Here is a 27,081-nt window from a genome sequence, read left to right as displayed (position 1 = left end):
CATCCTGTCAGGAACATGAATGTCTGTAACAAATGTCATGGTAATCTATCCAACAGTTGACACTGAGTAGACATTTCAGCCAAAACTAGAGATGTGAACCTCATGGTGACGCTAGAGGAAAAGTCAGGATTCATCTGCCAGACCATGAATGTCTTTACAAAAATGTATGAAAATCCATACAATAGTTTTTGAGAAATTTTAGTCTGGACCAAAGTGGTGGACCAATTGAAACTGACCGTTACTAGAGCCATGACTACAAGTTTGTTTCCATCAGCCTTCATCCTCTCTTCTCTTTTTCAATATGCCAACTTTTCTACCTCAACAAAATGAGCATAATTTAGCAAACTGAAAATGTGCATAGAACCAGGTGGATGGAAATGAACCTACTCTGGATGGATAGTCTGAAAAACAGAGAATTTTGCTTTAAATTCTCTGCTTTACTCAGTACGCCACACTGCAGTTTCTCTTGCTCTATTTGCTCACTCCTAAGTGTGATGATCTTCTTTGGTACGCTCGACCTGGATATGACTGCCTCTGCTCACACAGAGGAGGACCCTTTAGAGGAATATCAATAGCTAAATGAACATTATAGACTCTGGATCCTCTTACACAGAGAACTTCTGGAAGATTCCTGGAAAAAAACTGTCTGTCATTTTAGGAGGAAATAAAATCTACAATCGGTCCGCTGAATCTGTTACTGTTGTCTGTCTGCCTGACATTCCTCTCATTATATGTAGCGTGACTTCTGTGATTACCCACACACTGCTGCTCATCACCACCACAGTGCAGTGTGTATGTTTGTTTATGTGTGTGTCACTCTCACACACGCACACACACACACACACACACACACACACACACACACACACACACACACACACACACACACACACACACAATGGTTCCCCTGTCCAGTGTGTGTGGTTTTATTTCTGCAGATGCTTTTTGTTTTGCTCCAAATGGACTCATATGAAACGAAAAGAGTTTATGAAAATATAATTTAATTGATTGATGTAGGTTCTGTTGTTCAACGTGGTTGTATTTGTAGAGCTCACAGTTTCTCATTCTGGTTGCAGTTGCTGGGTTGTTCAGTGTTGTAGTTACTGTGTAGCCTCATTCAGTCAGAGCCATGCCTTTAACACATAGATATTAAAGTTTGCAACACAGGTGCTGACAAAAATGAAAATTCCTTTTAGATTAATATTTGACTTGAGTGACAGATCAGGAAAAGAAACATGAATACTTTTTATTTTCTACTGTCCTCAGTCATTTCTAAGTAAAAGTCCTTTGTCTTGTGGTGCTTCCATTATTTTGCTAGGCTCAGTATGTTAAACATGATGTTATAAATTCTTTTTCTAAGTTCTAAAGAAGTCTCCAGTGTTCAATATTTTTTTGCCATCTGGCGGTGGAACCTGAACTTTTTGCTGTACAATAAAGTTCCAGAGCGAGAGATATATCATAATCTACTGGTCAGATTTCCATGAAATTTCCTGATCCCACTCCTGCTGCACAGATAAGGAACTGTTTAAATTCTAATGATACGACTTTTTCTCTACCGCACCCTCAGGGCTAACATTACATTTGTAACTCCACGACTGGTACGGCTTGAATAATAGCTAAGTTACTAGTATGTTGTTGGTTCTGTACAACACTTGTACAAATACCTACAATCTTAATCTGATTCTAAGGAAAGTTCTGCTGCAGGTGATTAAGCTGTTCTGTGCACTTTCTGTTTGTTTCTACTGTTTTCTTCTGAGTCCCTCAGACTGTAGCTCCCCTGTCTGCTTTCATATTCCTGACTGGTCTGCCGTGTGTATGTCTGTGTGTATGTGTGTGTGTGTGTGTGTGTGTGTGTGTTATTTTGGATGAAGAAGGATCTGAACATGACCTACTTACACACATACATTCTTGTTATGCTAATGTGTGTGTTTCTCTGCATAATAATAATGCAGCATGATGTCTAATGCTGCTGTCAGCAAAAGCACACTCCGTCTATGTCGCTCTACCGGCCCTCGCTTTCTGTGGATAAGGAATGTTTAAGATGCATATGAAGGTAGTAAGACAGGTTCTCCTCCCAGTAGGATCACTAGTGTATTAATATCCCGCGTTCTTCCAGGCTTCATCTTCAGCTGCAGTGATTTCAGCCGCAGCATTTTCTGCAGTGGGAAGCCGGTGAGGGATTATGTCAATGTATTGATGTTCATGGGTAAGAGTGGGCCCACTTGTACCCACATCACCTCATTAGTGACATGCGTGGGTACAAAGTCAGGGCATAATTATGGAGCTGATGGACCATTTCTTTATTCAAAGTTCTACATTTTGGGAAATAATAAGTACTAAATGTATAAATTTATATTTGCTTTCTTCCTGAGAGTGAGATAATAAGAGAGACTGAGTGTTTGTTTATTTAGTTCCCCATTAGCTACTGTATTACAACAGTAGCTACTCTTCCTGGGGTCAAATAACTAAGTTCACAATACTTCAATAACAAAAAGTACACATCTGTAACATCCATACGCACAGTAAAACTCAACAATAAACAACACTGTTATGTATTGAGTCAAAAAAAATATTAATTCCACATTCTCAATAAATGCTTGTAAATATGTCCATTCAAGCCATGCAAAGCAGACAAACTAGCAACAGAATGGCACATGCTTTTGAACAATCTCTCTGTGAAGGCGTTCATGATGTTGCGCTAGAGTTTGCAAAATATGTTCAAAACCTGCTAACTTTCTGGCCTCCACACATCTAGTCAATGGCTGTGTAAAGTGGGCATGATTTATGGTTTTAGAGAGTTACAGAAATTGTTGCCAAGCTGACATCTGAAAGGTGTGGTAATGAGAGGGTGTAATGAGAGGGTGTTATGAGAGGGTGCTTCAGATGCTTGTTGACCACCTGACGAGCACTTCGTTTGAGGCATACTGATGCCTGTACTGCAGGTCAGTTACACCGAGGTTAGTTCCTGCCACCAGTGAACAACTCAAACATCTGATGTCTCACTTTGCAATTTATTTTTAATGTGTATTATATTAACTTGGACCAGCTGGTTTTGTGTCACTCATACACTGTCCTATGTGTAACAGGAAACTGTGCGAACCACCAACAACTGCTCTCTGATCTCATCACACACACACACACACACATATAAAGCAGTGACCGCATTAGGGTAATTTAATCTTTAATTCTTCAATATAATCTGTAAGTAGTGTGTTGTCGACCTCTCTCTTCCTCTCTATCTCTGTCTCTCTCTCTGTCTCCTTCTCTTTCTCTGTATATCTCTCTGTCTCTCTCTCTCTCTCGTCCCAGGAGATAGAGTTTCTCCTCTCTGGAGGAAATGGCAGCAGGGGATTAAGAAGTAACACGCACACACACACACAGAAACATACACCTGGCACTGAGGGTTCAGGGGTTCAAATAGCGATGACACATGCCTCTCTTGCTCCAGTCACCTGATACACACTATCTCTCTCTCTCTCTGCCACACACACACACACACACACATACACACACACACACACATAGTGAGTGGTGGGTGTGTTTGGCTGCTGCTCTTTGGTTTGTAAAAGACAAGAGCAGAGCAACACGGATGGACAGAGAACAGCAGAATAGAGTAGACGATGGAATAGATTACAGTAGAGCGCAGCAGAATAGATAGAAAGTGAAGAAAGAGTTGAAAAGACAAAAAAAGAAAAGTTTGGACCAAGATAAAGGAAAAAAGACGTCCGGATCAGGTAGGGACCTACAGTTAAAATAAATAAATGAATCATCCTCCTCATCCTCAACCTTCGTCACTTCCTGTGCGTGAGAAAATGTTCTGCTGCTGTGGCTTACTCTTTAACTCCATCAGATCATCATTTTACAGTCTGATTAACAGCAGTAGATGTTTCTCTTTCCTCTGCTTAGTCGGATGATGATATAATGAAGCAGTCTGGTTGATGATATACTGATGTTAATACCACAGACAATACTCCTTTCTGATTGGTTGGCAGGCGTTAGTTAAAATCATATCAAAATTAAAACACGTTGTACAGTTCTTCTCCAGTACATCATTGAACAAACTCTGAACTTTAGTTAGGGTTATGTAATATAAAGGGATGGAAGAGATTTCTTTTTAAAAAATAGGTTGCTTTATACTGAAATTATAGTCAACTTTTTTTTAAAGATTAAAATTCAAAGATTCTATTAACTAGAGAATATTCTGAAAAGCTTGTTGTAATATGTCATTTATATTTTGCTTGGGAAAATGTTCTGTACCGTTCTGTAATGTGCTGTATGAGTGGAAATAGGGTATTATGTAATTTTTTTGAAAGGATGATGATAATTTTCAAAATGATCAGTCTACTGTATATCAATAGACTGGAAATGGGAAACAGCCTCAAACACCGACAGCAGAAAACGTTTGGTGAATAAGACATGGTGGAGGAGTTTTCATTTTGATGGACTTGCAGTGAAGCTCTGCATCTCCCTGCACGCGTGTTCTCAAAGTTAGAAATTGTTAAAATCATACAACAGGACACTTCAAACAAAGATCTTGTTCTAAGTCAGTACACAAGGTATACAGCTTCTATAAGGCTTCTTTCACTCCTAACCTGTTTGGTTCAGTTCATTTAGACTGGTGTGAAAGCTGTCAATGGAACTCTGGTGCAAGACACCATTTGAAAATGAGGCTCTCAGACTGCTTCCAGTTGGACAGCTGTGGTTCATCTGTGGTGTGCAGAACTGTGTGTGAGTAGATATGTGATTTTAGCAACTACTATTGAATCCTAAAACTACTTTTGAATCCACCTGCCGATCATGAGAACGGCTCAGAAAGAGTTCTGAATAAGCTGTCTCTATCATTATGTAACATGTGTGACTGTGGAACATGTGTTTTGTGTATTTTAGCATGTCTTTAAAAAGTTAATGTACACCACACAACAACTATATCCCCCTGTGATATTTACAAGACCAGTTTCTACCTGTTCATCATTGTTTTATTTTAGGGCAATTAATGTTCATAGTCACTTATTTATTTGTGAACTCTTCGTGACAGCAGAGAGAAGACAAATAAACACACCAGGTTCAGGAAAGTGAAGCATGTCTCTGTATGGGATTTGATTTATCCATGTGGGTTCATGTAGCTAGATGACATCATCAGAACTGTCAGTCCACATGACTTAATGAGAACTGTTTATAAACCTGATTTGAACTGATCACATGTTTCAGGAGTCCCCCTCAGAAAATGATGCGTTACTTCTGTTTGTGGTCTGAGAGACCCCAGATTTAAAACGCTGTTACATCCAACAGATTTTCATATTCTCTCCATGATTGTTGTACTTTTATGCAGCACTATTCTACCTAAATCCCAAATAAGTCTATTTAGATTCCTGTTACTGGAGTTTTATAACAGTTTTTTCATAAGAGGTCAGAGACTAACAGATCACGTCAATATTTTTCTACAGATTGTGTTTCAGAAAGCCGCGTCAGTGTGCCAGCATGGATGAAAGGTCTTTTTTACAGCAGACATTCTGACTTATCATGGTAGGAAAAGCACAGGTGTTACCAATAACATTAATGATGGCTCAGTTCTGTTCAAGTGTCCCACTAATGACAGTGTGACAGTAGGTGCGTTTTCATACAATTGTTTTTATTTGCATTTTCAATTTGTGCATAAAAAATGGAAATGTGTAAATAATGCCTGGGCTGAAAAATTGATTATGTTATATTATGATATGAAGAAACCCTGTGTTTTCTCTGCTTAGTATATTACAGCTTACACTTATATTGAAGCTGTAATGCCAGAGTATGATGATATAATAACCTGTGTGTGCTAACTCTGTAACAATTAAGACCCACATTGATTAACTTATTTCAGGCCTGCACACAGTGTCTCAGTAATTCAGCAACACACTAAATAACTGAGAAATACACGCGCGCACACACACACACACACACACACACACACACACACACACACACATTCACACACAGAGTCGTGTTTCCATCACTTCAGAGGACATTACATTGACCCTCACCCTAACCCTTACATTCATTTCCTGGAGACTTATCCTAACCTTAACATAACCCTAAACTAATCTTACTTTTAACCAAGTCTTCACCCTAAAATGAATGATTTTACATTGAGGAGCTTTTTGTCCCCATAAGGAAGGCCAGTCCCCACAACATGACTGTGTAAACAGATTTACATTCCCACAATGTGAGGAATACCTGGACCACACACACACACACGCACACACACACACACACACACACACACACACACACACAAGAAGTGCACAGTGCAGTTGAAAGATGAGTTCTTATTGGCTAGCTGGTTGCTATGTCCTAGTTTTATTTTAATTACAGCTACGTGGTACGTGGTACAGTTCAGTCATTTTTTCCTATAACCAACTTGCAGCAAATGTATTACCATTATTTATAGCACCACACTGTCTTTTACTTGAGATGAACAGATTTAATTAAAAACGTTAGTTTTTCTTTCTAAGTTTAGCCCTCTCTTTTATCTGTCTTTTATTCCTATACAAGGTTTTCCACATGCTGGAAACACCAGAGATGTTGTGTGTGTCAGTTTGCATACAACTGTAGAGTTGCATGCGATGCCTACCATACACCAGAAGACTTTGATAAGACTTTGAAAAGACTTTTATAAGACTAAAGTCTGACACCCTCTCACATCTAAAGACAATGTGTCATAAGTCACTGAGTTTTTAGTCACAGAGTAAGAGTTTTGCAAAGACTGGGGCTCTTGTAGGGTCACTATTTACAAGACTACAACTAGATTCCTTTTTTGAAATTATTTCCCATCCAGCTCCTGGTGGAAATTTACAAGAAGATAAACTGTTGAACAATGAAGCAGAAACAGAAGCTGCTCTTGTGTGTGCAGTGGTTTGTTCTGAAAAAACAGCCAAAAGAAAATGTAAATTAATTCATTCATTCAATTATAACTGAACAACAACAACTGTGAACAGAAACAACAGATACTACACACTGATTTTCCCTGTTATTAACTCATTTTCTTTCTCTCTCTCTTTTTTTTTTTTTTTTACAAATAAAAATATATCTAGGTAATGTTTCTTAGATCATATCAGCTAAGACAATCACATTTCAAAAGGTGTCCTGCTGTATTTTTGCAACTTTAAAACAGTTACACAGTTTATACAGAATCTACCTTCAATCATTAACTATCTGGACACACACAGCACTTTCAGCTGCTGTATGATGGAGTATTTCTGTTTTTAAACCCTGCAAACTGCATGAAATACAGTAGAAACAGCAGCAGCCTGTATAATTATACAAAGGCAAAAAGTCACAGGATTAACTCCTCCAACTGGCTTGAAATCATATTTGAAAAACGATTTAATGCACTGCAGCTGACAGAAAGAGGAGGTCGTATTATACAGAGAAATATTAGCTTTTTCTGGGTGGATAAATGTTAATGTCATTTATAAAAAGGGAAGCTAAAGGGCAATGAGAAGGCTGAGCTTTCAAGTTTCATCAAACACATGTTAGAAAAGTAGCAACCATTTACTGCATACTGATGTTAAAGACTGAGTACAATCAGCCACTGTCAGTAATTAATACAAACACACATTATTAAACCATAAATCAAACCAATAACTAACAGCAGTCAACTTCAGACAGCCTTATCACACTTTAGCAGTTACCTGGTATTTCTGTAGTTGTGACAAAACATTAATTTTAGCAGTTTGAATTAAACTGAAGCTCCCTTTGCTTTCAGGGAAAAATATTACGCCAAAGTTCCTTTAAGAAATACGACATACTAACAATTCCTTATGTGTCCACAAAAACACATAGCTCTAGAAAAGACAGTGGGAATTAAATTTCTCACTAACATGGTTGGTGGTAACTGGTCGGTGGATCAGATACACACCAAATTGAACACCGACTCATAACATTGTTAATTCAAAGTCTATTATGTGTATATGTGTGTGTGTGTGTGTGTGTGTGTGTGTGTTTGTGTGTGTGTGTTTGTGTGTGTGTGTGTGATGGTATTTGAGGAGTTTTTTTGGCTGTTACTTTGCTGCTTCCTGATTGGTGCTGGAGAGAGCAAACCTTCACTATTCGCATGAGTCAAGACTTAAGACTTATTATAATATTAAACATGTTTGATATTTTGACGGAGTTTTTTGACCACCTCACACCAAACGATCGAGATGACAGGAACGTGCCACAACTCTGGCAAAACTCTCATGATTTTATTCTGACATTGGAAATTTGTCTGCGACAGTGAAACAGTTTGAAAAGTCATTTGGTGTGAGGCATTAGTAACCACACCCACTGGCCAAAGTATGGAGGTGGTTTTTAACAGATAACACAGAGCTCTGCAGGTAAGATCAGTTACAGGAGGTCAGCAGTACAGCAGAACACTGTGTGAGATTTCATCATATGAACTACCAAACAGAGCTGACTGTGTGTGTGTGTGTGTGTCAGTGTCTGTGTGTGTGAGTGAGGTGTGAATGCCAGAGATAACTCTGAGTGCAGCCAGAGTCATAAATCTGACTGGTGAACTATAAGAATTAGAAAGGGTTTAGAATAGATTTATAGACTGTTTAATCTCAGTGCTTGCTGATGTCAGCAAACGCTGCATCCGAAGCTTAGATCATTTACACTGTTTTGAACTGTGAAATGGTCATTTTGCTGCAAAATCACTTCATTACAATTGAATTGCAGTAATATGTGGATTTGCCCGCGGGGGCGAAGTAAATCCACAAGGATTTGTGTCAAGTTCAAGTTTGCTGAACTTTGACAGGCGAATTTGCTCAATTGACCATTAGCAAACCATCTTGACCGGGAGCAGAGTGAAGAAGCTATTGTAGCTTATTAACTGTGTGTCACTTTTGTCATCCTCTGTTTCTCCTTCCAGTCTCTCTAGTCTCTCACTCTGCTCTCCCTCTCCATCTCTTCTGCCCAGCCTACAGTACTTTTTGCTAAAGTTGGAGGCTCTTTATCCCTTTTTTTACATTTTCAATCAGTAATCAAGATGTGAGGGGATGTCTTAGATAACATATGAGTTTTATATTGTAGGACCATGAGGTTAATACACTCAAACAATCAGTCAATTAACAGTAAGTGATATTTGGATCATGGATAAACTATTACCAGTCTGACAGATAAGGATGCAGCCTGTTTGTGTGCAGACTCATGTGCTCACATTAACAGATGGATGTTAGAGGAAGGACAGTTTTAAATATATTTCTTTGCTAATCAATTTAACTAATCAGTGCTCTAGACTGTTCAGAAGACTGCAGTTTAAAGACTGGAGTTCCTGGCAGACCTTTACTCACACTCACTCCCTAAGAATGAACAGCTCCACATTCCCTAAAGATTATTGAATCAACCATAAATTAAAATTGTTTATTAAATACATCGGTGCACCTGCAGATCTTTGACACTAATTAAGATCAGGACAGACTTCCAATTTACAGCACGTGATAAACGAAAGTTAAATAAAAAAAGTTAAGGTATGAATGCATCAGCTCCAACGAATTAAGGAACTTAATGTTTGGCCGATGTTATGACGTTGAACATGATCTGATTATTGAATCTAGTTCATCATGCAGGAGTTGCATTCATTTCTGACTTGATTTGGCATTAATCTTTATTCAGAGAAGCACTGACTTCACCTCCAGATGTCACACTGCTCAGATGTTCACAAGCTGACTCACTGTGACTGTGTGTGGTGACTGGAAATTACATTCTTTGAAAACTACGGTTTTAGAAGCTGGAAAACTGACTTTGAATAAATTGTATGTTGTATCTTATTGTCCTTTTAGTGACTGAGCTAACTAGCAAGCGATAGCTCAGAGAGCTTTTTTCCCCCTTCAATAACTCTTAATTAAATGAACTGATATACAATCCTGAGAATAAAGTTTCAGGGGGAGCAAATGGCTCTGTATAGAGAAGATGGAAAGAAGCTCTGAGAGCAACTGACTAGCTAGAATATTAGCAGCTAGCTTGCCAGCTACAGCCCTGAGAGTATGTCACCAAGCCCCTCAAAGCAGCATGGCTGAAATTTCTGGAGTGACCGCGCCATTAGAAGAGATTTAAAATGGGTAGTACCAATAAATCAGACTGATCTAAACTAGATCATTTCCAGTATCAGACTGATTCAGTTCTAAAATGCTCAGTTTAGTGTCAGGCTGGTCCAAACGGGTCAGTTCCAGTTTGAATCTCAGTAAAGTAGGACTTGCACACTAATTGAAGAAGCTTTTAACTATGAGTGTTAGTTTGTTTATAGTTAACACCGCCTTTCACAAATCTTCTGACCAGTCACCAACAGCCTGAAATAAAACTGGCTGTCTTGTTATTAAGTTGAGATGTTTTTTATGCTGGTTTACAGACTGTTTCAGTGTGAATTCAGTCACAGATATATATCAGTATTTATAGCAGCTTCTTAGAACAGCAACTTACTGTAAGAGAGAAGGGTTACTGTGTATGTGTATATGTGTATGTGTTGTAACCAGATCTCAGGGGACAGAAGGACAGAATTAAGATGACTCTGTCACCACACTATTCAACACACACACACACACACACACACACACACACACACACACACACAAACACACACACACACAGACACACGGAAAGATCTCTCCAATTCATTCTGATCGTAGAGGGAACAGGAGCTGTGTCCACCAACTTTCACATTACAGACTAAATATAATTAAATCTGTCATATATTCACATTAATGACTAAATTAAGTACAGTTAAAAATACATTATTAACATCACTGGATGTTTGAGTGTGGTGTTGATGGACACTGAAACACTGACAGTGGAAAAAAGGTCAGACAGTGCCAAGACAGCACTGTCTGACCTTTGGAGACTGTAAAAGTTTAAGGGGTCATTGAGGAGGCTCAAATAATCCTTCAGGATGTTCTCGGGGTCCTTGAGGTGTTCTAAGTCCTTCAACAGATTTTAGGTGTTGTCAAGGAAGTCCAAATGGTCCTTTAGGACTGTAAAAGTTCCATTGTCCCACACCTCAACATGGAAGGGCTAATCCCATCTGGAAAAATGTAAAATATGTCTTTGACAAAGTTTCCAGGGAAGTTCCAGTGGTCCTTCTAGATGTTACTCATTCTGCCTTCAAGTATTGCCATTCAGAATAGCCACAAACGCTTCTTGCCTCAGGACTGGTTAGACAACATAAGTTATATGGACTAGTTCATTTCAAGCGTAATCCAATCTCAAGGGTTTCATTGTCCCACAAATCAACACTTTTCTTCAAGAGCCGAAGAAAAGTAGGGAAAAAAAATAGAGGTGGTGAGATGGCTCTGGAGACAAGGGTCATGGTGAAATTTTAAGGAGCTTTTGATACTCAATGGAGCAATGGTTCTACTGGATGTTTTAGATGTTCTTGAGGTGGATTCAGTAGTCCTTGATAGGTTCATTTGGTTCCTGTGTTGTGTGAGTTGTCCTTCAGGAGATTCTGGGTTTTTTAAGATGGTTCAGATGGTCTTTGAGGTGGTCTCAGTAGCCTATCAGAAGTTTGTAGGGTTCTCTGTCCCACAATGCATTGCTTAACACAGGGGAGATCTTCACAACTTGATAAATGTTGATACAAACTGTCAATCAAATTGACTTTGGAAACTACCACTAACTACTCAATGTGATTTAGTTGTTTGATGAATACTTCTGTTTCACAGTGTGTTTAAAATACCTTTTAGTTGTATGCAGGAGTTCAGATTTTGTTTACGAACATTAATCTTCACTGTGACTGTACTGTGGAAGGGGAAGCTTTTATTTTGGCAGGTCCTCCTGTCACATTACACTGTCTTTAAAAATTGACACTAATCTGTATTTACTATTATAAATAATCTCCCAGCTAATAACAGTTGATCCAGACAGTGATCTGAGTTGTTGTGTGTCGGGATACATGTGTTTGATTACAGCACTGCGTTGTGTCATGTTGTTCTGAACTTAATAATGAGCTGTGGTAATAAATACAGAAAGTGACTCACAGCTGTGCCATCTGAGGATAAACTCAGAGAGCAGCAGCATGACACACAGCTAATCCACAGCTAGCCACATGTCAACTCTGAAACCCAACCTCCCAATCCAGTTTATTCAGATCAACGTTTGAAACTGTCTTAATAATCATCAACAGTGCATTTAGAGTAGGTTAAATGGGTTATGGGGCAGAATGGGTTAAAGTGCCTACACATTGGGTTGGAATGAATCATAAGGCCTTCTGGATGTGTTACAATTGGATTATAGCACATTTAGAATTGGTGTTACAGTGAGTTACAGTTCATTTATATTGGGTTGGAATCAATTATATGGCATTTAGAATGAGTTTCAACTGGTTATAGTGTATTTACAATGAGTTGTAGTGCTTATAGAATGGGGATGAATGATTTATAAGGCATTCACAATCAGTTAGACTGGTTTATAGTGCATTTAAAATGGGTTTACATAAGTTAAGTTGGGCAGATGGATAAAACCAACGAGACCAAAACTTTTCATCCTCCGCCTCTCCTTCCTCCTCCTCCTCCTCCTCCTCTTCTTCCTCCTCCTCCTCTTCCTCCTCCTCCTCCTCCTCTTCTTCCTCCTCTGTCAGGGCTGATTCAGTTGATCTCAGTGTTTCCACCCACACTCTGTTGTTACGAAAGAATTCACTGCAGGGCTTCTACAAGCTGCGACTATAAACGTACACAAACGGACAGACAAGATACACTTCTTCATCAGATCTATTCTTCGTATTTGTGTATACTGTGTATGTACTGTATATGTAACACCTGCTCATATGTAACTGGGTACAAACACAGCTCAAAGCATGTTTAAATTTGGATTCAGACCTCAGAGGTCTCACCATTCTTCTTCAGGCCATCACACCTATGAATTACACAAAATATTATGTTGATCCGACTCTTGGTGGCTTTTAAATGTATATCGTATGTAATGGTTCAGGTTGTGATAAAATGAATGATAAAAAACACATTTTTTTCTTTAAGGATTCACAGGCATTTTTATTTTGTAATGGATATATCACATGATGTGTGAAAACCTTGACTGGTAAATGCACTTATCCACTTTCTGCCTCTTTACATGGAGATGGAGAGTTGAGATGTACACAGCAGCTCTTAATAGCCCTGCAGCAACTTGACACATGCACTCATTAAGTCAGCTGCTCATTCACCTTCTCTCTCTCTCTCTCTGTATTATTGCCTCTCTCTGCCTCCAGACTGCTGCAGCTCCATATGTTCTTCATATTGTTACCGTAAAGCAGATCAGCTGCTCAAGTCTCCAGGTTTCAACATATAAATGACCAGAATGACTCCATTTGGTCCTCTGAGATTTTGCCAAGAACTGTCTGTGTCACTTAGCAATGTCTTTGTTGAGGTTCAAGCTAATGGACCAGCACTGCTGGCCTCAAAGCCTCAGTGTACGTAGCTTTGGTTCAGTTGTTAGGTTACAATTAGGTTTTAGGTTAATTCTGTGTTCATGTCATGTTCATGTCACATGTCATATGTCATACAGACTGTAATTACAAGCAGCTGAGTGGGAAAAACTATGGGGCCAGAACAGTGACAGGTAATTTTGGCATTGAAAATAAAATTTGGTTTAAATATGCGTTATCTGGATAAACTAACCACATACTGGGAATCTACATCGTTACTTTCTTGCCTGAAGAAATATTACATTATAAAGTGACATAGTGACAAGTAATAAAGTGACATATTAACATTCCTAGAGCGAAAACAGTCTGGCTCAAAATCTCCACCATGATGCCATTGCCCTCAGATATCTTTGTCAGAATACTGGGTAATGTAGGCCCAGTAGGGGGCCCTCCCCTCTACGCCAAAATGGTGACAGAAAGTTGAAACTGAAAACCAGTGACACTGAAAAAAACACTAACAGCGTAAAAAAAAAAAAGACTGAAGATTGACATTGAAAAACACATAATAATGCAAAAAATATCAAAATATGATCAGATAAGAAGATTATAGGATTGTAATTTTTTTGCCCATGTTTTATTTTTCAGTGGAACTTTTTTCAGTGCCAATACTTGTTTCAGTGCCAATACAACTTTCTCCAATAAATGTGTTTAAATGCCAGTGTTTCCTTTTTCAGTTTAGGGTTTGTTTTCAATGGCAAATTTTATTTTCAATGCCAAAATTTGGCAAAAACTGTCACTGTTCTAACCCCATAAAAAACATTCTCGTCAACCTTATTCTAAGTCATAGGTAACAGGAATTTCTGACAGCTACAATATCTGAATATGTGGAAGTGCAGTACCAAATCGCTAAGGTTCACAAGCAGAACAGAGAGATGCTAAAACCAACAAAGCAAAAATCAACTCCTGACCCATCGTTACTGGTCGCAGATATAGAAGAGCTAAAATGATCCAGTAATTCACAAGAACAAAAGAGGAATGTCTTGGGTCCCAACACCCAGGTTGGGAATCACTGAGTTAGAACACAAAGTATTTTTTAATATTTATAAAAAGCTCAAGCATCTTCCCTCCGCAAAGACAAAAATGAGAAAATACATTTAGGAAGGTTTCTGAAGCTAGCTCGGATGAGAGGGGATGTTTAGGCTCCTAAAGCCGCTGTTCATATACTGATACTGTTCACAGCAGCGGGTGTAACCAAAGCTCCAGACTCTGCTGCTGTTAGCAGCTGTCAGCTCCTGAAGCTAAAATTGTCTTTATGTTAAAATAAACAGTGTTAAACTCTGACAAGTTTATTTAAGAACTACTTCTGGCTGGTTTCAATGTCGTTGCACTGTTTTTCTTTCTTTCAGCTCTGTGTTGGCTGGAGCTCCAGTTAGCCACTGAGACTATGTTAGCCATGTGTATCATGGCTTCAGACGGCCGCAGCTTGTAGCATGCTAGTTAGATCTGTGTGTGTGTGTGTGTGTGTGTGTATGTGTATGATATGGCTCGGGATCACCATGGTCCTCCACCACACTAATGTCCACTTCAGGAGATTCTGATAGGGAAAGTCCTCCACCTCAAAAGAGCCCTCTCCACTTTTTCTCTGGCCAGGGGACGTCACCGAGCAACTCATGTCCTCCAATCATAGTGTCATCAGCTCAGTTATTAGAAATCAATTATTCAAACCTGATGTCTCTCTGTTTCCAGGAAGTGGGTGTGGTACAGTGGGTGGTGCGTTGCCGGGGCTGATAGGCGCCAGCGGTCCCTCAGTGATGATGAAACCGTTCTTGTCATTTCCTGTTGAGACAACGTCGCCTGTTGGACTTTTCCCAAACTTCAACACGGTAGGTGTGTGTGAGTGACAGTAACAGTGACAAGGTGTTATAGCTACAGGCAGTACAGACTGACTGCAATAAAAAGACCTGTCACCCTGTCATCACTGTTCAATGAATCCTGAGCCGACTGGCGACCTCTGACCTCTGTGTGTCTCTTGTAGATGGACCCGGTGCAGAAGGCTGTCATCAACCACACCTTTGGTGTTACCATGGTGCCCAAGAAGAAACAGGTCATCTCCTGTAACGTCTGCCAGTTGAGGTTCAACTCTGATGTAAGTATGTGTATGTGTAGTTGTTGGTTCTTAATTTTCTTGTGGACAGTTTAGTTAATATTCCTCTATGATCAACATCCTGTCATGTGATTCATCTGCAATCTGGTCCTGCTGTGATCAAAATGTCTGAAGCACATTTGAAGGCAATTATCCAACATTTCTAGAGTTCCTCTTGTTCTCTGTCTTCCATTTCATCTCAGTGCATCGAGTACAGGTCCAGGACATGTTTACATGTTTTCACATTTGTTTTTGCCCGCAACCAGTTTGTACTAAGCTACGCTAGATACAATCTGGACCCATCTCCAGACACACAGAGATTAAAGTGAATGAAATTGATGCTGGAATGTTCCTATAAGGAGATTTCATAAGGACATGACAAACATTTGTGTCTGCAGAGCTCTACTAAGGAAAATGTTATGCAGCTGAGTAATTGAATTGAGACTGTGATACTTCGAGGCTTGTTTGCTAGCTTGTTTTTGTGTACCGGATTATTCTGCCAGGTGTTCCTACAAAACAGCAGGTGTGTATAATCAGGTGTAAACTCTATCCCTCCATATTAACACAGCACTGTGTAAACGACACTCAGCTCATTCACATAATGACTACTGAGCAGTGACGAGCTGCCTCGTTAATGACATGCCAGTCAAATATAACTAATTTATGAGCTGGTTCATTTATTCATGAGTGAACATGAAAACAGGAATCACTGTTGGGGAGGACAGGAGAGGAGTAAAGAGGAAAAAAGAGGAAAGGAGAGGTGTAAAGTGGAAAAGAGTAGAGAGGAGAGGAAAGGAAAAGAGTGAAGAGAAAAAAGAGGAGGGGAGAGGAAAGGAAAGGAGTATAGCAGAAAAGAGGGGAGAGGAGTAAATAGGAAAAGAGAGGAGAGGAAAGGAGAGGAGTAAAGAGGAAAAGAGGGGAGAGAAGAGGAAAGGAAATGAGCATAGAGGAAAAGAGAGGAGAGGAGTAAGTAGGAAAAGGAGAGGAGAGGAAAGGAAAGGGGAAGAGTAAGGAGGAAAAGAGAGGAGAGCAGTAAAGAGGAAAAGAGAGGAGAGGACTAAAGAGTAAAAGAGAGGAGAGGAAAGGAGAGCAGTAAAGAGGAAAAGAGGAGAGGAATAAATAGGAACAGAGAGGAGAGGAAAGGAGTAAAGAGGAAAAGACAGGAGAAGAGAAGAAACGACAGCAGTAAAGAGGAAAAAAGGAGAGGAGTAAAGAGGCACAGAGGGGAGAGGAAAGGAGAGGACTAAAGAGAAAAAGTTGAGTCATGGAGCTCCCAGACAGTCACTTGAGGACACTGTTTTTATGGTGTGCTGACACACTGTTACACTGGTAACGTATGTGGAGGCACCCAACATGACCAGTTTGCACACTTTAGAAATCACCTGTTTATCCGAACTGTTCATACACTGCATCACTGTTCAGAAATGACCGTGTAGACCTAATACCCCATCTCCTGATCTGTATATGGAAATCTTGTCTGGGTCAGGAGAAACACGTACTAATGAAGGTGTAAATGCATGCAGACCAAACTGCAATCGGAATACTATCTGAACATCCAGACCAGTCAGGTGTAAATGATATTTGATGTTTGATTCCCAAGTATTTTCAGTAGCTATAGCCTGCTCAGAAGTTGCTAGAAGTTGCTAATTTGCATATGTATGACATCATTGTGCAGCTATTTGCACACCTACCCAAGATTAAAACTTTGATTGACAATATACTCACAAAATGAAGTGTGGCTATCATCTCATCAATATGCATCTAAATAAATACAATCAAGTTCAAGTTAATGCTTATTAAAACAGGTGGAAATGCTAAGGTTCATGATCAGATGTCATTATCCAGATAATGTATCCGGATGTAGACATATTTTAGAGAGCGGAGATCACAGCTGAAAGTTGGCAAGATGACATTAGAAGAGAGCATGGGTAGATATCACTGACAACGACTACTTTGATGTATAATATGCTCAGTGCACGTAAAATGGGAAGGAATCTGCCTCAGTTTTTCTGAAATACTGGTGAAATAAACCCTTAATGGTAGATTGTATTAAAGGATAAGGTCTTAAAACAATACTCACATTCCATCCTCACATCATTCCTCCCGTCCATACTGTCTAGTAAGACAATGTGATTTTAATGTAAGTGATGGGGGACAAAACCCACAGAAAAATAAAACTTGTCTGTCTCTCTGTCTCTGGCCAGTCTCAGGCAGATGCTCATTACAGAGGCAGTCGTCACGCCAAGAAGCTCAAGTCTCAGGAGAACAAGGCCAAGGCCAAGATGTCAATCACTGGAGAGATCAATGGGAGCAGCTCTAGTCTTGCTGGCCCCGCCCCTCCAATCTCAGCTAACAGCGGCACCAATCAGCACACAGGTTGATTTTATTCACCAACAATATTGATCTGAATAACATTACGGATGATTTTTTATTCTGGCGTTTGGTTTTTATATCATGGGGTTTGTCTCATTTCTTCCTTCTCGTCTTCTTCCTACTCTTCCTCCCTCCAGAGCTCTTATCCAGCCTCACCAACCCATCTTCTCCTCTCAAACCCTTCCTCCTTCCCTCCTCTTCCCCTCTCTCCTCCACCTCCCCCTCCTCTAGCAGAGCGGGCAGTGAGCCTCCCCCCTCCAGCCCCCCCTCTGCTCTCCCTGCCCCGGGCCTCTCCTCCTCCTCTTCCTGCTCTTCCTCTTCTTCCAAAGCCCCTCCACTTGCCCCTCCACCAGCACTTGTCACCTCCTCCTCCCCTGGTCCTCCTTCCTCCCAGGCCTCCACCCAGGATGTTCCTCTCTCAGTGGAGTCGGAGGAGGAGAAGGCAAAGAAGCTGCTATACTGCTCTCTGTGTAAAGTTGCTGTCAATTCTCTGTCTCAGTTGGAGGCTCATAATGCAGGTGAGGAGGAACAAGATGATGTATGGAAAGTCATCTGGGTCATAATATTTTAGATTCACATGCTTGATTTTAACCTGCAGAGGGTATATGTTGATGTCACATTCTCACCACTCACACACTGTGGAAAGACAAACATACAAACAGGCTGCTCTGAATGTGTAGAGCAATTATACCTAGACAAAAAATTATTATCTTTAAAAAGTTACTCCAACCAGCAGTGATCTATGGTACAACACACTGGGCTATCAGTGGTCTGTGGATGCTGTTAAGTGGCCAGAATTTTAGTTTCTACCATATATACACAATCTGGCCAAAAGTATGTAGCCACCCCTTGTCTCATACTTACTTACTAGTGTACTTTTTGACTGTTTTTCCCGCTTACGGCTTGTCCCCTTACTTCTAGTGAAGGGGAATCTTGATGCTGCAGCATACAATGATATTTTTGACAATAGTTTTCTTCCAATTTTGTGGCAACAGTTTGTGTTTGGCCCTTCCCTGTTTCAACATGATTATGTTCCTGTGCACAAAGCCAGCTCCATGAAGAAATGCTTTTCCCAGTTGAGTGGAAGAACTTGTCTGGCCTGTACAGAGCTCTGACCTCAACCCCATCCAATGCCTTTGGGATGTTCTCATTTCAATGAGGCCATTCAGCTAAAGCAGTGGGGAAGCCAGTACAGGGGGCTCAGTCAAAAAAAAATGACAAGTTGAACCTGGCTTAACTTTTGCTGAAACGCAATGAAGTGTCAACAAAGCGCTCCATTGGTCAATCAAATACTTGCAGGAGTACATTCCTGGTATATTACTTTGTAATGTGATTGCTGTATTTTTCCTGTTTACCTTGCAATTGTTGTGATGAAAATGAAATAACTGAACCAAGCATGTAGCTCCAGGTCTGAAAAGTGAAGCCAATGTGGAAGTGACTTAAACCTGCATTCTGTCTAATGTCCAGCAGGGGGCAACCCCATTGCCTCCAAAAAGAAGTCCGATTGTATGGAAGCCTGTGAGAAAATGACCCACTTGATTTATTACCACAGTAAATGGTTTCCAAATGAGTTTATGGTCTCAATCGCTCATTTCAAGTCTTCTTCAATATCATGACATTTTGTAAATTATGGTCCCATTTAGAGTAAATCAATGATAAAGCAGGGTGTGCTTTAGGGCATGGCTACGTTGTGATTGACAAATCGCTACCATGGCAACAGCATTGGTTAGGTACATAGACTGTATAAAATATGGACATAACCACTGTGACGTCACCCACTGGTTTCCGAAGAGCGGGCGGCTCCAGCCGTCGCCATCTTGGCAGTGCCAGACTCCACCCAACTCCTGGCTAATCTAAAATGGGCAAAGAGGTGGAGCTGAGGTGGGCTGAATGAAGCTTGATTGCTGAAACAAGCCACCTAGCGGCTAGCGACCTGTCACTCAAAACGGCCACGTCCTTAATTATGCATAACTTTACAGCTTAATAAAATTTAAATGGGCGAGTTATAAAAAAAAAAAAAAAAATTCACCCCCCTTTACAGTTGTCATGAAAGAGGAAATTAGCTATAGAGACCAAAACCGCTTTTTGTACCAAGCTGTAAACATGTTCATTTCTGCTGTAAAGTTGGGCATTTTAACATGGGGGTCTAGAGGGATTTACTCGCTTTTGGAGCCAGCCTCAAGTGGCCATTCAAGGAACTGCAGTTTTTGGTACTTAAAATTAGAGCATCATTGAATGGACCAACCAATGATGATGATTACCATTGGATTACCTGTCTTCAACAAATTCTGTCTGTGCAGGTTGATCTTCATAGAAATTAACTGAAACCAGTGGTTGCCCGGAAGGAATATGAAATATAAGCAGCAAGAATTGCAAATATAGAGTGTTTGTCAATGGGATGAAATATAAAAAATAATATCAATATGGCTTTATAGCTGCAACACTATGCAACACCCACACAAAGAGATATATTCATCATTTTGTGTCTAGTTTCATAGAACTCATCTCTGTTTGCAGGTTCGAAGCACAAGACGATGTTGGAGGCTCGGAGTGGCGCTGGGCCAATCAAGGCCTACCCTCGACCTGGAGGCAAGCTTAAGAATGGCAGCAGCACCGCACTGAAGGGCTCCGGCCTGCAGAACAAAACCTTCCACTGCCAGATTTGTGACGTCCACGTCAACTCTGAGATCCAACTTAAACAGGTAGAAACACACAGCAGGCACCAACATTCTAATAACATCATATCATCACTATTTCATACACACTGCTTATGTGTTCCTGTTCTGGAGCTGGTTGTACCAGCTAGTTTTAACACAACTGTTAACTAAGGGGATATTTACACATCACTAAATTAAAACAGGTTGCACCACACAATCTACATCTTACATAGAAATGAGTTTTCACTAAATATTTATACCCAGTAACATGTAAAAATGATGATATGGAATATGGTCAACAAATTTGATCTGATCTGCTATTTGATGGGATGATTTTAAATTACATTTCACAAAAATTGGTGCTATGCTGCAGCTTGTGAAGCTACAGTGATCTCCTCTTTACATAGTTATTTGCTTTTGATTGGACAGTGCTACAGGGGCAAACCAGACTAGCCCGTGTCATTCATTAGAATCATGGGACATGCAGCTTGTCGGGTATTATCCCTTACATGCACAGTAACATTTAACCACTTTATCATCATCAGCAACAGATGTGCGTTCAAATGTCTTGCACTTCTGGATAAACATGGAGGCTCTGTTCTTTATTTATCAGTTGCCATGGTGAACTGATGTATCTTAACTCCACTGATGATGTCTTTTTTTATTCACCATGCATGCACTTAACTCAGAGTTAACTTACTCAGAGTTGATTGAACTAACTGTGATTAACTGTTCTGTCAGGGTTTGTCCACCTTCAGTGTTAGGTTCAGAGTTTGTGAAACATGTTATCTGGAACAGGTCCCACTTCATTCTCCAAGTTAATATAGACTTTTGTTTTGGTCTGAGAACATTTTCAATTCTTGGTATTTGAGTTTGATTTTTGTAAAGAACCTGGTTCTTCTGTCTTTATATAGGCAGCAGCATAGCAGGAAGTGTTGCTCTGTCTTCAACTCTTTCTTCCCTTCATTAAATTCCAAAACACAGCCAGACGAGTCACAGGCTTCTCTGTCCTCAGCTTTGTTGTCAGTATGACAATGTGTTTATTGTTGTTGTTGTAGCACATCTCCAGCAGAAGGCACAAGGACAGAGTGGCAGGAAAACCCAGCAAACCCAAATACAGCCCTTACAACAAACAGCAGCGCAGCTCCCTCACTGTAAGTTTCTCTCTGCCTTGCTCTCAAATTCAAATTTACTTTGTTTATATGACCATAGTTAAGTAGAGTATGTGCAGAACATGATCTGAAACACTAATATATCAATCCCCTTTCCTCTTGTCTTGTCTCATCTTGTCTCCTCTTCTTCTCAGGAGTTGGTGAAGCCCTCCCTCTCTCCCTCCTTCCTCTCTACTCCCTTCGCTCCTCCATCCTCCTCTCTCACCTCCTCCATCTCACTTCCTCCCTCCTCCATCTCACTCACTCACTCCTCTCTCTCTTCCTCACCCCTCCTCACTCCCACCTCCTCACCCCTCTCTCCTGCCATCTCTCTCCATCCTCGCCCTCCTGCCACTTCGTCCCTCTTCACCGCATCCTTCCTACGTCCGGCTCCTGGACCAATCAGAGCGAGCCAAGGATCAATTCTCTTCACTCCCTACTGATGTCCTCATTGTTGTTGGAGCTACAGATTTCAGCTCTGCCATCATGGCAGCAGTGATTGAAACCTGCAACCTTCTCACTTGCCAGAGGCGTCAAAAAGAGACACAGGAGGACCGAACCTCCTCCTCCTCCTGTCTGGATCAGAAATCTACGCGGGTCTGAAAATTCACAGCTGACCCAACGACAACCTGTGATGATTGTATCCAAGTCAGACATGGACACGTCACTTTAAGCAAACCACAGACCTGAAGCATAAAGTCTATGACCTGAGCCCAGTCCTGAAAAAATTACAGAGCTGCCCCAAATTTTCTAGAAAGTAATAAGGTCCTGGAAATGTCTTAACGTCCCCCCCCCAAAAAAGCAGCTTATTTGTTGTCTCCTGCAGTCATTGTGATGCTCCAGAATCAGCCACTGCAGGACGTCCAACTCAAGTAAAATGAAGTTTATTATTTTCTCTCTTTTACCTTTTTATCAAAAAGAACCCCAAAGTACCTTGTCAATGATGCCAATGTCAAATGACTCTTTATGGGTGAATCTGCTGAAAATGAAACTGGATTTAGCTTCTAACTTCGGTTTTATTGAGATGACAAAGAATCAGAACCAGGATTCAAGAGGAACCGTAATTGTGAATCTAAAAAAGCAGAATCTAAAAAGTCTAAATGATACCCAAACCTGCTCACAAATTAAGATGGTGAAGGCACACTGGAGTCAGTAATATGCTGTATTTTGATTGGCTGGCTAAAGATGAAGCTATGCAGTGTTGAGACCAGAGACAAAGGTGGAAGAAAGTCAAGTCTTGAACCAGAACTCGGTTCAGGTCAGGTTGGGTCGAGTCCTCAGAGTTTGGGGGTTGGTTCTGTCTGAACAAATCTCCTCTGAACATAGATGTTCTTCTTCCTCTTGCTGGAGGAGCTAACCAGCGCAAATGTGATATCAGAGAACTCAGCAGACGTCATGAATACTACTGCAGCTGTCTTCATGTCATATCAACACTGGACTGTGATGTCACAGCTGTCCTTCCAGAGTCCTTCAGACATCCCTGCACTCATGTTCGACTCTTTCCTAACATACAGCATCTCGATCAAACAAACTGTGAAGTGGAGGAGAAATTAAAGGATGAGGCTGGTGTTATTCTACTTTCATTATTGACAATAAATCTCACTAAAAGACCAAAGCCAACAATGTGTTAATCAGTCTCTCAATACTTTCTGCCATCAACCCTGTCTGCGTCATTCAGCCTCAAGCCCATTTATATCTTTAAAAAATGGCTCTTTTTTTTTTTTGCAAGGCTCAGTAATTTCCACTTTGGCCACTGTCATTTTTAGCAAACATTACTGAAACAGGAGGAAATTGTGCATTTGTTGGGGACTATTTTCAGCAGTGGATTAATCCGTGTTTGGTGCTTTAGTAAGTATTTCTGCCAGCAAGACGGTGTGTCTGGTTGATTCAAAATAAACTACAGTTCATGGTAATGAAGTAACCCCACCCAATATCCCCAAAATATTACAGAGGACATGACCACAAGTTGGAATAGACCGGAATTATCCTTTGATAGAAATATACTTTTAACTATCCCACAAGGGAGCCTAAACTAAAAAAAACTCTATTTTTGGTTTATGAAAAGATAAAAATCCAGATGAAAATCTATTTAAACCAGAAACAAAGTCACATTAGGATGGTCGCTTCAGGACAGTTTGTTGTTTGTTCTCACCTCCTGCTGCCTCAGATTGCTGTATGTTTTGAACCAGGGTTTGAACTGAAGTATGAATACATAAATTCTTCCTCCTTATGTCTGATGTCCACACCTCTGCCTGTACCTCATGTCATCCCTGACATCTGCACTGCCGGTGTGTTACAGACTCACTTTGGACTCTGGACTGGGCTACTTCCTGGTTTTACAGTGAAAAACGCCCTTCCTCCTAACTTGCCTGGTGTGAACACTCATCCTCTCGGATTTCACTGAGTCAGATCAGAACTTTCTGGAGTTTAAAGTGTCCGAGCAGAACCTTTACTGTAACTAGATCTTTTAAGAGTCAGAGGACCTTTTTAAGACTCTAACACATCACTGGAACTTTCTGAGACCTGCAACAGCAAAGGAACGTTTTCCTTGAATAAGCTTATTGACTTTCCATGAGCAAAACAAAATATGAGAATTTCTCTGGTTGCTTTATCTGTGCTCTAATCATTTATTTTAATTTACATTGTAAATATTCACCAAAAGCTTTTTCACCACTGTCAAACAACTGTATGATCTGAAATTCTTTGGTAGATTTTCATTGAAGCCTTTAGATGTGAAAGACCACATGCCCTCTCCTCTAGAAACAGTTTTAGCTCCACTAGCAGCAGGGCTCTAAGAAGAGCTAAATCACCTGTAGTGAGACAAACTTACCCACTTACTGGGTTTATTCTGAGCTTTCAACTGCATCTCAGAGTGTTCATCAGCAAATGGAGATGGCTCAGGTGTAGTCACGTGACCAAAGTCTGGAACTTCAGTCATGTGATAGCAGGGGGGAGAGGGGGGATGTAACCCCTGTCTCTGTTTAAAGATCGTCTTTGGCATTGGATATGAATGATCTCCTTGATCTTTCTCAGGCCATCCACTGACTTCTGGTGGATGACCTTTGAACCCTCCCAGTGGATGTTGTGACTGGTTTTGGTCCGGTGTTTACACATTACTGTACTGCATTACAAAGTAAAGTTATTCATTTTTGCAGTAACAAATATAAGGGATTACAACATGAGATTCAGAATTACATTACAGTTACTAATCCCAGTAACCCTGCGTCCTTCCACAATTTGGGGGTCAACTTGTTTGCTGTCTTACTGGTAGTTTGATGGAGGGTTTGTTTGTGCGTTCAGTGGATAGCCACCAAAAGAGGAAAAATGCCACTCTAGGTAACTGCAAAGTTGTCCTATTTACATGTTGTGTCTTCTTAGCTGACTTGCTAACGTTATCCATTGGTAGGTGTCATTCAGGAAGCAGCTGGTTTAGTTCAGAGTTGGAGGCTGTGAAAATAGCTTCACTGAGAGGACAGGACGTTATGCTGACACTGGGGCTAACGTTAAGCTAGCTGCTAGCTGTCAGTAAATACCTACTGATTGTGGGCTGGCTGCTTGTTAAAACACAACATCTCCTTTTCTTTTTCTACCAATTTTTTCACCCCCAATATTTTTTTCGTTTTTCATTATTGTGTTTTTCCTACTTTTTCAACCACATCATCAGGTTCACCTAGGCTTATACCCTCACTGAGCACTTTATTAGGAACACCTGTGCAATCAAATGCAATCCAATATAACAGCTCTGCTATAAATTCTACGTTTACAAAGCTTATACATTTTCAGTTTTTGTTTACATTGTCAGAAAGGTGATAATTCTATTTTATGTTTAATATTGAGGTCGTAGTGGGTGGTGGTGGTATACTGGAGTGCATTATATTGAAAAGTGTCCCTAATATTTTGTCTACCTCATTAACATACATGAGGGTGGCAAAATATTGGAATATATTCTAAAAGTAGAATTTATGGCAGAGCTGCTGTATTGGATTGCATTAGATTACACAGGTGTTCCTAATAAAGTGCTCATGTAAGCCTAGGTGAACCTGGAGATGTGGTTAAAAAAATAGGAAAAAGCTAGTAAGTGGACCTATGTGTTTTGTAAAACATACTGATCCCAAAGTCACAAATGAATTTCTATGCTCAACATCAGTATGCTGTTTGTTGTGTCCAACACTTTCATATTGTGGCTGTAATGAACACCACAGCCTCTAGGGGGTACTAGCAGGTCTTAAATGCTTACGATCCTCATTGCTAGCTTCTATCAGCATTTTGTTACTTTCATCTAAAACATTTAAATGATCAGGTGGTTGTTTGACAGCCGTGAAAGGGCTTCAAAGAACCAGGAGAAACCATAGAAAACACCATAGACAACTTTACACAAAGGTGAATTTGAGGTGTAAAAGCTCCGCCTCCTCTGACTTTGACAAGGTGATTGATCTAACAGGACCGTTTGTCCACTCTGTTGATCTCCACCTTCTGAAGGCTCCTATCTTATTGATTATCAGCAGTGTCAATAACTCAAACAAACAGCTTTTACCTGAAGGACAGTCACTTCCTCTGCTCTGCGAGTTTACTAAAAAGCAAAAACATATTTAATATTGAATAAAAGACTTTTTCTCGTTAAAATAGGAAACCCTTGAATACGTTAAGGAATGCTGTGTGGACAAGATCAGACCTCTCAATTGGCTGATTTCATCATCATTTAATGAAACAGATTTTTATACCAGTGGTCATTTTCTATGGTTTCAAATGGTCAATGTTTTCCTGTCTGCCTTCCTGCCTCCTCCTGAATAACTTGAAGCATCTCAGTCTTCCACTAATGAACAAACAGGTTTAATGACATTGTGTGTGTGTGTGTGTGTGTGTGTGTTAATCTATGCAGTATTTTGTCTCATGGTGCAGTAACCCTATCTGTCTCATCAACATGTAACTGTAAAAAGAAGAGAAAGTGTCAAATCCATGTTGATGATGCTGATTTAACCTCCTGAGGCTGTGTAACAATAGCTAAAACAGCAGCTCTTAGCTGTTCAACTGAACTTCCTCTGTCTGATGATGTCATCATGATGCAATAATGTACAGATCAGCTGCTCCGCTTCTTTATCAGCAATACAGAGTCTCGATACTAAATTCTGAGCCGAGTCTCATTTCTGAGCCAGGTTTCAATATTAGTCTAAGTCTTGATACTTGGACCGAGTTGCAATACGGGGATGAAGCAACAGGGATGCACTGTTGAAATGGAAGTGTTGTTTGTAGTTGCTGATGTTAGAAACTTGCATTTCTGTTCAAACTGTCATTATGTTTGTGTTGAAAACTGAGATTTTGTGTCTGTGTGTGTATGTGTGAGTGTGTGTGTCTGTGTGTGTGTGCTTGGACTGAACCTCTAACATCTGATTT

General features: G+C 40.3%; 1 protein-coding gene across 1 annotated transcript in view; it reads left to right on the top strand.

Moving 5' to 3' along the window:
• znf385b (zinc finger protein 385B) overlaps positions 1 to 22,568 on the top strand; it is a 45,974-nt gene extending 23,406 nt beyond the window's left edge. Inside the window, exons 5-11 of the mRNA XM_042426254.1 lie at positions 15,113 to 15,249; positions 15,402 to 15,512; positions 17,714 to 17,885; positions 18,020 to 18,400; positions 20,400 to 20,584; positions 21,598 to 21,693; positions 21,846 to 22,568. Of these exons, the coding sequence (XP_042282188.1) occupies positions 15,113 to 15,249; positions 15,402 to 15,512; positions 17,714 to 17,885; positions 18,020 to 18,400; positions 20,400 to 20,584; positions 21,598 to 21,693; positions 21,846 to 22,133 (1,370 nt within the window). The 3' untranslated portion in view covers positions 22,134 to 22,568. The remainder of the gene's footprint in view (positions 1 to 15,112; positions 15,250 to 15,401; positions 15,513 to 17,713; positions 17,886 to 18,019; positions 18,401 to 20,399; positions 20,585 to 21,597; positions 21,694 to 21,845) is intronic.
• The last annotated feature ends 4,513 nt before the right edge of the window (positions 22,569 to 27,081 follow it).

This window comes from Thunnus maccoyii, chromosome 11 (assembly GCF_910596095.1).
Source record: "Thunnus maccoyii chromosome 11, fThuMac1.1, whole genome shotgun sequence".
Taxonomy (NCBI): domain Eukaryota; kingdom Metazoa; phylum Chordata; class Actinopteri; order Scombriformes; family Scombridae; genus Thunnus; species Thunnus maccoyii.
Note: the sequence above shows the minus strand (reverse complement) of the source record. Positions and strands in the feature narration are given on the sequence as shown.